This window comes from Prinia subflava, chromosome 12 (genome assembly GCF_021018805.1).
Source record: "Prinia subflava isolate CZ2003 ecotype Zambia chromosome 12, Cam_Psub_1.2, whole genome shotgun sequence".
Taxonomy (NCBI): domain Eukaryota; kingdom Metazoa; phylum Chordata; class Aves; order Passeriformes; family Cisticolidae; genus Prinia; species Prinia subflava.
In genome coordinates this window covers 17,918,874-17,932,183 of record NC_086258.1, presented here as the reverse complement: position 1 = coordinate 17,932,183, position 13,310 = coordinate 17,918,874, and the positions used below count along the sequence as shown (strand labels likewise).

Sequence of the window (13,310 nt, the reverse complement as noted above, 5' to 3'; positions counted from 1 at the left end):
CCCCGGCCGCAGCTTCTCTCCACCCCGGCTTGAGCTCTCCCTCTGCTCCCTGTGGTTTCCCTCCCAGCGCCGGTGCCCGGCAGCCGCCCGGGAACGCCCAGGACAGGAGGCCTGGTGCCACAGGAGGGTGAGCTGAGCTGTGCCAGGGCTGCCTGCGAGGAGGGAGAGCTCCTCTGGATCCACCAGTGCAGGCACAGACACCCCCTCCCTCAATTTCCCTGTCCTGGTCACCCTGACCATGCACACACAGAGGGACAGCACAGAGCCTGTCCCCTGGTCACACTGACCATGCACAGAGGGGACAGCACACAGCCTGTCCCCTGGTCACACTGCCCATGCACAGAGGGGACAGCACACAGCCTGTCCCCTGGTCACACTGCCCATGCACAGAGGGGACAGCACACAGCCTGTCCCCTGGTCACCTTGACCACACACACACACACACAGGGGACAGCACACAGCCTGTCCCCTGGTCACACTGACCATGCACAGAGGGGACAGCACACAGCCTGTCCCCTGGTCACACTGACCATGCACAGAGGGGACAGCACACAGCCTGTCCCCTGGTCACACTGACCATGCACAGAGGGGACAGCACACAGCCTGTCCCCTGGTCACACTGACCATAGACACAGAGGGGACAGCACACAGCCTGTCCCCTGGTCACCTTGACCACACACACACACAGAGGGGACAGCACACAGCCTGTCCCTGGTCACCCTGACCATGCACACACAGAGGGGACAGCACACAGCCTGTCCCCTGGTCACCCTGCCCATAGACACAGAGGGGACAGCACACAGCCTGTCCCTGGTCACACTGACCATGCACAGAGGGGACAGCACACAGCCTGTCCCCTGGTCACACTGACCATGCACAGAGGGGACAGCACACAGCCTGTCCCCTGTCCCTGCTGCCAGGAACAGCCACAGCCACCCACAGCAGCTCCACGGAGCTGGGGGTAGTTCTTGGAATCACTCGGACATGCACTGCTGGCAGGAATTGCGGGAGAACCGGGGAATTACAGGAATTACTCCCTGCTCTGCCTGCCCCCCTCCAGCCTCTCCCCCCAGCATAAAGCAGGGACCAGCCCTGGAGCCCGCAGGCAGCTCCTGCCCAGCCAGGCGGGATGGGAGGGCAAAAAACCCAGGGAAGACACTTGGGGCAAGCAGGAAAATCTCCACCACAACACACACACGCACAGACAGAGCGCCAGGAGCCAACCTTCAGAGCCGAACCGCGTCTCCATGCCAAGAGCTGGGCGATTTTCCTCCCTCTCTCTCCGCGGCTCGCAGCTCTGAGCTAACAGGCTCAGCATTCATCCCCCCGCGCCGTGCGGCACATGGGAGCGCAGGGGGGGAGAGAGGGGCTCAAATGAAATCCAGACCTAGAGAGCAGTTTCTTCTTTCCCCCCTGCTTCCCCCCCTTCATCCCCCTCCCGGCTTCTGCTGGAATCACCGTCTGTCTCGAGGGCTCAGGAGGATGGAAAAAAAAAAAGAAAAAAAAAATGCAGAAGGGAAGCGTTGCAGGGGAAAAAAAAAAAGTTAAAAAAAAAGGGAAATAAATAAAGGAATCGGCTGAAATCCACCCAGAGTGGGGCTGTTCCTCTTCTCAAAGTACAGAAGCTGCTGAAATGGTAGGAGTGCAGGGGCAGAATATAACGTGTTAAAAGATCAATAGCCTACCTGAAATCCGGTCCCTCTCCATTACTACGGGATATATTTAGCATCCGCGTGTCACGGCCGTCCCTTTTTTCGGTGGCGTCCCCTTCTTTCCCCCACTCTCCCTCCCTCCTTGCCTTGCCTCCTCCTCCTCTTCTTCCAAAAAAAGCTCTTTGTCTGGTCTAATTTCTTCAATCTGTTGCAATCATGAATGCATCCAAATTACCACATTTCCATGTGCTGATCATATGTTTGTGCTCCAAACTGAAGTAGCTTTGTCTCTTTGAAATGAAAAAGAAGAGTAAGAGAGAAAGAGAAAGGAGGAAGAAGAAAGGAAAAGGGGGTACATGACCCGAAAAATCCTGTAACTCCCTGGAATACTCCACCAGGCGCAGGAAAAACTGGAAATCCCGAGTCCTCTGTAAAACAGTCTTAAAGCTACAGCATGCGAGTGTCCAGGGGAGCGCTCCAGCCTCCGCAGCTCCCTCTTAATATCCACCAGGAGATGCTTAAGGAACTTGGCTCCTCGCAATAACACAGCGAACAACTCATCCAGCTTCTCAAATCTCTCCCCACTTCTCCAGCCTTATTTTCCTGCTATTTCCTCTATCCCCTCCTCCTTCCTTGGCTCCAGCATTTTAAAAGAGCGCAGATCCTGCACGCTCCCCCCGCTCCTCCCCGCCCTTCTGCCAGGTCTGAAGTTTCGATTCATGCATAAACTATTCGGCTGATGAAGGCTGACTTCATTCCGAGCTCAGCATCGCCGCTGCGGGTCCCGCACGCGTTCCCGGGTCCTGCTCGGCCCCTCGGGGCTCCCTGCGGGCCCTGGCACCGCTTCTCCCCGCTGGGACAAGGGCAGGGCAGGCGGCAGCGCCATCTCCGAGCCTGCCACAAGCCGCAGGGACACTCCGTGCCCCCGACAGGAGCGCTGGGTTCTCTCCCCGGTGTGGAGGTGGGATTTGCGAGGTTTTCCCCCGATGTGCTGCCCGGGCAGGGGGCAGAGGGGGCAGAGGGAGCGGGGCAGCCCCGCAGGGCTGGTGCCCGCAGGGATGTGTGTATACACGGGCTGGCCCGCACGGAAACTTCCACTTGGCCGCCGGCCCGGGCACAGCGGGGACACGGCGATAGCAGCTCCAGCGCGGGCTGCCCGCTGCCCGAACACCCCGCACCACCCTGCCGAGCCAGCCGGCACCGATTCCTACCGATAATCACCCAGCCAGATGCCAGGGCACAGCCTCCATCCCCAGAGCTGGCACAGAAACTGCTCAATCCCCCGCCAAGGCGATGCTGGGAGGGGAGGCACAGCTGTTCCACGTGTGCTGACAGGACCCCTGTGTGATCAGCATGGTCCAAGTGACAGTTTTGACCCCAAAAAGCTTGCAAGTTCACACAGAAAAACCCAAGAGTGACATCTGTGACACAGCCTGGCACTGCTGTCACGCCATGGGCACAAGGACAGGTTATTGCCCAGCTGGATGGATAAACCTCCAAGGAAAAATTCCAGGTGCTACAGGCACTGTGAAACCTTTGGACAGCCTGGGCTGACACTCTGTCACCTCTCAACACTGAGGATTTGTCCCGTTCAGCAGCCGATGCAGCATCCCCAAAGCAGAGAGGGAGGAACCCAGCCAGGAGCCGGCTGTGGGGTCAGCCCAGCCCCACAGCCAGCAGGGAGCCCTAAATACCCCAGAAGAGAGCCCTAAACACCCCAAAGAGAGCAGGGACTTCTGCAGACCCCAGTAGAGAGCCCTAAACACCCCAGAAGAGAGCCCTAAACACCCCAGAAGAGAGACCTAAACACCCCAGCAGGCAGCAGGGAGCCCTGCACACCCTGGTTGGCAGCCCCAGGACAGCCCAGTCCTTCGGGAACTTTCTCTCCAATGCCCCTCTCTCCCCCAGCCCGTTATTTCCCAGGCAGAGGAGTTCAGATTCCTTCCCAAACCCTGCTCATTCACTGTTTGCTAGCAGATCTCGGTGTTCCCGCTGCCAGAGGCACTGAGGGGACAATGAGCAATGTTTCCCCATTAACAGCTCGGACCGAGCTTCCTGCCCCAGACCTCAAAGGTGCTGAACACAAAGCAAGGACACGGGGCAGCTGCAGAGCCCCGTGGAGCACAAACCCCACTGCACCGCCTCCAGCGAGCAGCCCCAGGGCCCAGCACGGCCCAGAGAGGAAGGGAAAAACCCCGGGGAGGTGTGGAGAGAGGAAGGAGGTGAATGGAAAGGAAGAAGGGATGGGGGCAGCAGTGCATTTTAGCCTCCAGACTTTAACCCATCAAGACCCAGGTGGCTGGGAAGGATGAAGGCAGCATTCCTAGCAGGGCAGATCACTCAGGGAAGTGAACCCAGACTATGGTTAATGCAATTGAACTTGAAATGCACAAAACCTCCAGGTAGCTGTTCTCATGCAGACCTGGAGTACTCATGCAAATTTTAATGGATTCACTTTAAAGGTGCAGCCGTGCGTCTCTGAAGCAGTGCTCACTGCACTAAAGTGAGCACTTTAGTGCACTAAAGCACTAAAAGGCAAATAATAAATATAAAAGGCCAATAATAAATATAAAAGGCAAATAATAAATAAAGGCAAAGGGGTGCCTGTGATTAAGAGAGGGGTACCCCGTGCTGGTGATGTCGACACAGGTTTGTTCCCTTCAGAGGTGTGTTTCCAGTGACCCTCATGTTCCAGGGCTGGGAGTTCCCCATTTTTCTTCATTTCTGAGAAGCTTCTCAAGTGTCTGTTCAAATGGATATTCAGTGGTCTGGGCACTGTACAAATGTGTACAGAGAAAGAAAATGCATATTCCATTTTCTAGCAGTACAGCTATAGGGTGGGGGGAAGTCAAGCACACCCAGATTTTAGGAAGAGGACAGAGAACTCTTTTCCCCTGCCTTCTTGGGGTTCAAACCCCCTGGGGTCAACTTTTGGGAAAGCCACAAGGAGAGGGAGGAGGCAGGAGCAGCTCTAGGGAAATCACTGCTATCTGCTGTAAAAACACCCCCAACCTCCACACACAAACAGGGATCAGACACAAAGCAGGAGCTCAGGGGCTGGCACAGGGTGCACACATTTTCCCCCACGGGTTTGGACACTGCCACGGGTGGCAGCCAGCAGGAAGCACTGCCAGGTGCAGAGAAAGCAAGGAAGGAAATCACTGAAAGTCGACCAAGCCCTGCACCAGGCTCAGCTGGAGCCTTCTCTCCCTCACCTCTGCAGGGCCCGCCCAGCCCCTGGCCAAGCCAGGAGCTGCTCTTTGTGCATGGGCACAGAGAAAAGCAGGGGCTGTGGCCATGGCACAGAGCCCAGTGGGCAGCCAGGAGGGGGTTCAGGACCATTGTCACTGTCACCAGCCACAGCAGGGGCACAGACACCTGCAGGTATTCAGGTAGATCTTATTTGCTGTCCCCTGTCTGCCTCTCCAGTTTTATGCTGGGATTACGTTCCTGGGGCATTTCATCTGTCAGGAGAGCTGTTTTCTTTCCTGCCTGGTTCAGTGCAGTGTCTCAGTCACAGCTGACCACTTCCACCAGGGTTTTAGCACATCAGGCAGGTGTCACCTGTAGCCCCAGCCCTGAGCTGGAGAGGATGAGGGCTACAAGTCCACTCAGGGATCAGAGGTTCAGGCTGTGCTGGGAAAGCTGCAGGAAGCAGCCAGAGCAGCCAAAGACCTCCAGGGCCTGGATAGGCAGGAAAAATGGGGATTCAGCTGGTTCTTTTACAGGTTATCTCAGCTATCTGCAGCACTGGGTGTCTGGGAGGAGAGCACAGAGGGAGGACAGTGCGGCAGAGCGCAGCATTCCTAAATCAAATTATGTTTAGTGAAGCATTTTCACAAGAGGAAATGCAGGTCCAATCAAGTGATCCAACTCAATCAAGTGTTACTCCATTATATTCCCTCCATGGCTTTTACCCCCAGGTTGGACTGAGCCAGCTGTGAGAGAATCTGAGCCTCCATGGGCTGTTTGCTCCAAAACCCTTTCTTTTACATTTTTATGAGCCTCGATGATGGGGAAGAAGGTAAACATTGACTGAAACTGTTCTTTTGGAAGAAAAGAAGTCCTTTTTTTTTTTTTTTTTTGTCCTTTCCTTTGTCCTTTTTGGAAAAAAGTTAAAACCAAACCAAGGAGATCCTCCTCTTTCCAAGGGAGGTACTCACGCTCTCAGTGCTGCTGCCCTGCTCTTTGCCAGGTGTTTGTTTGCCTCCCCACTCCATCCCCCTCTCCCAGCTGAGCAGACAAGGAGCTGCCCTGCCCGGGGCTGCAGCTCTCAGCTCCTCCACGTGTGCTGCCAAGCACTATTCTGCCACTCCCTGGCAATTTCTTACGAAAACCTCTATTGCCTCAACACAGGGGAACACAAATCACTCAGATCCTCATGAGTTACTACCTTTCCTAAGCCAGAGACCTCACCCAGGACACAGAGCTCATCCCCAGGCAGAGCTGGGGTGGCAGTGGCAGCAGGGGATGGCTGTGCCAGCAGCAACACATGTCCCCTGCTGCCCCAGCCCCACGCAGCCCCCTGAGTTTCTCGTGGAGGGATTTATCTTTAAGGACAGTCCCTGTCAGAGCTCTCCTCCATGCTGGCCCTCAAGCTCTCTGCCTGAAAGCCTCAAGCTGCTGGAAATGCCTTGCTCCTCCCCAGGCTCTCTGCTCACTCTTTAACACTCCTGTGCTGAAGAATTAACAGCAGCCGGCAGGGCAGAGCGAGAGGCGAGGCAGGACTGGACACTCCTCACCCTCCTGGGAGAGCAGAAGGAGTTTCAGATAAATATTAACCTTTCCACAATCCTCTGCTGATGTTTTCCTTCCTGGACCCCTCCCTCCCATTCGTTTTGCCCTCTTTACCCTCCTGGAGAGCCCCAAACAGGGGGGGTCTCCCCACCCCTGAGGGTCTGTAGTCATTCCCTGCTGGGGAAGGCAGAGCTCCGTGGGGCACTGCTGAATTTGCTCCTCTATTCAGCTTTGGTGAGATCCCAGCTGGGTCTCTGCTCACACCAAACACACACAGCAGGGCAGGACACGCCAGCCCTCCTTCCCCCTTCCATCCATTTCCCCGGATTCCCCGGCAAGCAGGGAGTGTCCCCTGCCAGGTGCTGCACCCACACGGTTCCACAGCTGCCCCACTGCCCCCTGCCCCCTGGCAGCTCAGCTGGAAGCGTGTCCTGGCACTGCCACCAGCCCCAGGAGCATCCCCTGCACAGGCACCTGGAGCCAGCCACGTCCCAGCACAGCTGTGCCCTCACAGGGCTGCCAGAGGTGACAAGGAATTTATTTCTCTCTCGGCACTCTTTTACTCTGGAGGAGCAGGGATACTTTCCTCCATCCTTCAAAAGGGGAGAGGACAAACAGATAAACCCACAGTGCCATTCCTGTCCCCTCTCTCTGCTGCACCTGATGTCAGGTTCTGCTGAAAGGGCTCTCAAGGCTTCCTCCAGAGATGCCTGGTGCTGAGGTGAGAAAGAACCTTGCTCAAGGACTTCTGCTCCTGTCCTGGAGGAGCCACACTGCACTTCTGTGTTTCCTTTCCTCAGGGGAGCCCTGTGGGCCTTGTCAGCACTCACCAACAAATCTGTATCACGCTCCAGTGTGGAAAGTTGTTATCTTAAAACACAGCCAGCAGTTGAAGCCCCCAAACATCGCAGAGCATGAAAGCCCAGGTCATTCCTGAACTGCTGATTTTTATTTTACTGTCCATGTTCTCCTCACACCAGAGCACACAGAGCCAGGGGCTGTGGGAAGAGCATCCATCTCTACCTCCTCACCCCCAGTGCTCAGCAGCATTTGGGGGCTCAGCGAGACCACACATGAAACTGAAGATGGATCAGAGGGGTTCTGAGGGAACAGAACCAGCAGGCAGCACTCAGCACATCCCCTCACACAGCCCAGGGCACCCAGCACTGCCCTGGAATTTCTCAGCTGTGCACTGAGGCACCCACGCTGGCTCCCTGTGAGTAACACTCTGCTCTGCTGGGAGCACGTGGGAGCCCCACAGGGCTCTGCCAGCAGCTCAGAGTCCACATGACAGCGTTACACAAGTCCCCTGTGTGTGTCCTGCAGGAGTCGAGCACCTGAGCTGGGAGCAGCCCCACTGCTCTGACTTCTTGCTGCCCAGAGCTGGGATCACCAACAGGGCTGTGCCAGCAGAGGGGACACTCCAGGCTAGCTGGGGACCCTCCAGGTTGGCAGGTGACCCTCCAGACTGGCTGGGCACCTTCCAGGCTGGCAGGGCACCCTCCAGGCTGGCTGGGGACCCTCCAGGCTGTCTGGGGTCTCTCCAGGCTGGCAGGGGACCCTCCAGGCTGGCTGGTGTCTCTCCAGGCTGGCTGGGGACCCTCCAGGCTGGCTGGTGACCAAGCTGCACCCTCTGCTGCTTTGCCCTGGTGAGGAGAAAGGCCATGTGTGGTGAAGGGACACGTGCCAAGCGAGGGTTTGTCCCCAGGGAGCCCGAGGGGAGCGGGTGGTGCATGGGGATGCTCTGGCAGGAGAGCTGCACAGCTGGGGTGACCGGTTTGGTGCCTCAGACAAAGGGGAATAGAGGCTGCCCGAAGAAATTCGTGTGACCTCATCTAAGGACACATCCAGAGCCACGAGGCTGCAACCACAGGCTCCAGTTAACCCCTCAGCTGCTCCAGCGCAGTGAAAGGCACCTCTGTGCTTCAAGCACAGAATCACAGCAGAATTTGGGTTGGAAAAGAGCTCCAGGAGTTCACTGAGCACAACCATTAGCCCATCACCGCAGTGCTCACCACCAAACCATGTCCTCGAGTGCCACACCCACAGGACTTTCGAACGTTTCAAGGGATGGTAATTCCACCCTGCCTTGGGCAGCCTGTTCCAATGCCAGACCACCTTCCCAGTGAAGAAATTTTTCCTGATATCCAATCTAAACCACCCCTGGTCCCTTGAGGACATTTCACCACACGCCAGAGAGGTGCTGACACTGCAGTGCACACTGTGCATCCTCCCAGCTTCCAGAGCTGCACCCGGAGCCTGCACTCCAGCCTGGGTCTCAGGATGCCAGCAGGAAGCTACAGACAGATGCAGGACAAGCTGAAGGGCTGTGCCCGGGTTTACAGGAGGTTCCCAGCCTCAGTTTGCTCAGATGCCACGCTGACACGTGGAGGGCTGTGCTGTGAGTGGCAGTGCCCACGTCTGAGCTGCAGAAGTGTGACAGTTCTGACAGCACTTCCCTGAGGAAAAACCCCTCACACACCTAATGGTTTTTATAGCACTCGGAATTCGCTTATGTAACAGCCATCATGCACGCTCCAGTGGGGAGCCCCCGGCTCCTGACATCCCTTTTGTTTATCTCCACTATCCTGGTTAACCCACAGCCTCACAGAAACCAGTTTCTACACTTGTCCTCTCACAGACTCCAGGCACAAAGAGAGGAGATGATCCTCAGGGCAAGGTACTAAGTCAAGAGATGGAAACAGCAAGATCTGTTGTCATATCTACTGTGAATTCTGAGCAATCCAAATTAGTGAGCTCTGCTGAAATCCTGCTGTCCCTGTTAAAGCCAATGCCAATTTAAACCATGCCCACAGCTATGTGTGTTCAGCTCTTCCACCCACCTGGCCTCACATCTTCCCATTTCAGTGCCCATGGGGAAGGATTCCTGGACTCACAGGCAGTGCTTAAGGCACAGCTTTCAGGCTCTCTGCGGCTTTATTTTTCCAAGCTATGAAATAGGAACATCCATAACTATTAAAGGGAAAATGCAGGGCTTGATCAGGGAAGAACCAAGTAAGACAAGAATTATCTTGTTGAAATTTTCACGTAAGACTATAATATTTTTATTCTTGTTAATCCCAGGTGCCAGAGACCCCTGGGGTGCCCTGGGCAGTGCAGTGACATCAGGGTAAGTGGGGTGCTAGGAGCTCACAGGCTCAAACCACAATTTGCAGCTTTGAGCCACCTCCCTCCTCCTCCATCCCCAGCCCACACTGGTCCACCCACTGAGGCTTCTGGCCCAGCTACCACCATCATGAAGGGTGAACAGGGGGCTTGAGCAGGTACAAACAACATCTGGATGGGAACTCCCCACCTTCTACCCAAAAGAAGCATTTAGACAGCACAAGACAAGCTATCCCAGCAAAGGTGGAGTGCCCCTTTCTAACACAACCCAGAGAGCTGGCCTTGACTTCCTGCCTCTCCAAATTATGCCCTGCACTTCCAAAAAGCTCCGAGACAAGCTGTGGCTGATCCACAGCCAGCTGCTGACGAGGCAGGAGCGGGGCCGCTGCGCTCTCCCTTTCTGCATGGAAAAGTCCTGCCTGCCCTGGCCCTGGCAGGCTGCCCCTGCTCCAGGCAGCCTCACAGCCACACAAAGGCTCCAACAGGAAAGCTGAGGCACCTGCTCCCCTCCCACCCCTTTGGGACCTCTCGTGAACAAAGCACCTGAGGCACAAAGAGCACGGGGCCAGAGCAGTGCTGCCGAAACACAGCTGGAAGGCATCGCCCTCCCTGCTCACCTACACAGGGAAAATCTGCTGGTGTAGCTAAATCAGTAAACTCTAGCTCTTCATGGACCCTCTCTTGTGTTACCCTTGCCAGGGGAGTTCCTTCCTCTTTAGCAAAAACTGAGTTGTAGGCTGGAAACAAATCAAAGTACAGAGCACAGCTGGCTGCCCGAGAGGAACACGATCCCAGTTCCTTCCACTCCAGCTGCTCTGGGCTGTTTTCTGGCTGAGCTGTGAACACAGCCCTGCTCCACATGGCAAATGTCAGCAAATATTTCTCTCCTTCAAATCCATCAGGTAGAGTTGTAGGGAAATGAGGTGGGAGTAACTTCCCTGACACGCCACTCCTAACTCAGGCAGCAGACACTCTGCAGGGCTGGGATCATCCAGAGGGGCCTGGACAGCCTCATGTGACCCTCAGGAAGTTCAGCAGGGCCAGGGCAGTGTCCTGCACATGGGTCAGGGCAATCCCAAGCACAGGCTGGGCTGAGAAGGGATCAGGACTATTCCTGGGGAGGGCTTGGGGCTGTTGGTTGATGAGAAGCTCCACAGAACTCGGCAAGGTGCACTGCTGGCCCGGAGAGCCAAACGTGTCCTGGGCTGCAGTGCAAGAATTGGGAGCAGCAGGTCAAGGGAGGGGATCTGCCCCTCTATTCCACTCTCCTGAGACCCCTTCCTGCAGCTCTGGGGCCATCAACACAGGAAGGATGTGAAGGGCAGGAGGGAGTCCAGAGGAGAGCACAGGGATGCTCCAAGGGCTGGATGCTCCTGAGGACTGCTCCCTCTGCTCTGCAGCCAGGCTGGGAGAGATGGGGTGACCTGGGGAGGGCTCCAGGGAGACCTCAGAGCCCCTTCCAGTGCCTGAAACAGCTCCAGGAGAGCTGGAGAAGGAGTTCTGAGTCCCACCCCAGGGGCTTATCTGGGACTGCACCGCAGGTTTGAACAAAACCAGCCCCACAGCCCCAAATCCCTGGAACTGCTGGATGCCAGCGCCACACAACCACTTCCAGAGGGAAAAGAAAATCTGAGTGGCAGAATGAGGGTTCCAAAAGAGGCCAGCACCAGTTCTGCAGGTTCCTACCCTCACTGCACACCCCAAGGCAGCACGTGGATGCCTGTGGAGCTCTCTGGATGCCAGGAGTTGGTGGCTATGGAGATGCACATCATCCCTTTCTTTGTTTAGGTGGCAAAGAGCCCAAAGCAACCCAGCCCCTCCCGCAACGCTTCACTTGCAACCCCTGCTCAGTCATCCCAACCCCAATTTATCTTTTACAGGAATAAAAGCTTCTGGGTGCAAGGCCAGATGTGCAGAGGGGAAAATTTGGACTTGAAACAAGGGGAAATTGAGCTGCAGTTATATGGAGCCATAAATATTTACTGCAATGTAAACTGAAGGACTGAACTGCTCATTTGATTTTTTAACTCAAAAAAAAAGAATTAAAATTTACAGGGTCTCTCACCAGAAAAGTATATAATTAGTCTAAGGAAAACATGCTTGAACAAATGTGCTGTGTCTGTCAGTGTGGATTCCCTTTGGAGCTGCACCAATTCCCCCTTCTGCCCTGGGATGTCTGTACATGAGAGCAGGCGGTGCCAGGGCTGAGGCAGCAGCTTTGTTTGTGCATATGCACAGGATAAACACACGCTTCAGCTCAGAACTGCCAGCGCTGCGCTGGTGGCCGAGTTTGGAAGCATCAGCTCTAACATTTTTGGAAGCAGCAGCTCTAAACTTCAGCTCAGCCCTTCTGTCCTTGTGCTGTCGTGAAGCTTTAACACTCACACAACCCCAGGGCTCCCCAATAATCCCCACTCAATGCCCTTTTGCTGCCACTCGGTGTCAGTTTGGGGTGCAGTGGCCTCCTCTGTCCGTGATCCCATCCTCCCACTGATGGTGGTGACAGTGCAGGGCAGTGTCACCGCCTGGCAGCCCCTGCCACCCTCACCTGTGCCATCAGCAGCTGTCCCTGTGCTGGTGAGCTCAGGAGGGCAGTCTCAGGGCTGATTTTCCTCCAGATGTGTGAGTTTGGAGTTTTTCTTCCTGAAAGCCCCATGCCCAAACCAGAAAAGAAGCACAGAGTCTGCAAGCTCAGCTTTCCAAGGTTGTTTATTCTTCCTTATCTCTCTGTTCTCTCTCTGCCCTGCCAAGTGTCCTTCTGCAGAGCAGGGCACGAGCAGACTCCCCCTGGTCAGGAGATCCCAGACCCTTTTACCAGTTCTCTGACCTTCTACAATGTATTTTTATTCACAATTCTATACCAACTAATTCATACCTATTCTAAACACGAGTGCAAACTAAACCAATCTTGTGTGCCCTGTCACAGCAGAAGATGGAATCTAGAGGAGAAGAGGAAGGAGAACAGGACAATGCCCTGATTCCTCCACCTTGTCTTCCCAACCTCCATTCTAAAAATTCCAAATTCTACATTTCCACCCTGTGACAAACTTAATTACTATTTATTTCACACTCTTGTGGCTTGTAATTCTTCACATAACATTGGTAATTTTTTCCATGGGCTGAGCTCAAAGACAGGGTTGTTTTGGGCTCTGTGCCAGGGTCCCAGACCCCTCTGCCAGGGTCCCAGACCCCTCAGGGCAGCCAGAGGGATGCCCTGGACTCCAAGAGGCCGGGCAGGCAGTGTCCCAGGGTGTTCAAGTGCACGTTCAGCCAGATATCTGTGACTAATCCCCGTCCCACATGTGCTGCTGGCTGCTCCAGCACAGCCCCTGCTCCAGGAAGGCACCCCCAGGGTGGCTTTGTGCTGCCACCCACGCCGAGGGAAAGCTGCAGAGCTCTGTTTTGATAAGCCCATCTGGGAGCTGAGGCAGGATATGAGGGCTGAGGAGATGGACTGAGACAGCAAATCGAGCCTGGAGAGAGCAGCTGAGGGACAGAGAGACCAAGGCGACAGGAGAGGACAAAACCTGAAGTGAGTGTGGTCAGGGCAGGGTGCTGAGGAGGGCAGTGGGGTTTGGGGGGGACAGGCAGCAGAGAAAATGAGGCATCAGTGGTGAGGGGAGGTCATCCAGGCTGGAATTAGATGATCTCTAAGGTTCCTTCCAACCCAAACCCTTCTAGCACTCTGTGATATCAGAGAAGGAAACAAGAAGGAAGATTTCAGTGGCAACAAAGCTCCTGCTGATGAAGAATAATGTGTGGGATGTCCAAAGCACCTCGATGTGGAGACAGCTT

General features: G+C 55.3%; 1 protein-coding gene across 5 annotated transcripts in view; it reads right to left on the bottom strand.

Annotated features, from left to right (window-relative positions):
• Window positions 1-13,310, bottom strand: part of SEPTIN9 (septin 9) — a 138,611-nt gene that overhangs the window by 98,696 nt on the left and 26,605 nt on the right. The window contains exon 1 of one of the 5 annotated variants that reach the window (XM_063409339.1): window positions 1,686-2,292. The exons of 3 other annotated variants lie outside the window; for them this stretch is intronic. In XM_063409339.1, the coding sequence (XP_063265409.1) occupies window positions 1,686-1,707 (22 nt within the window). In that variant the 5' untranslated portion in view covers window positions 1,708-2,292. Of the gene's footprint in view, window positions 1-1,224; window positions 1,343-1,685; window positions 2,293-13,310 lie in introns of those variants that run through there. One more of the 5 variants, XM_063409337.1, reaches the window with a different exon arrangement.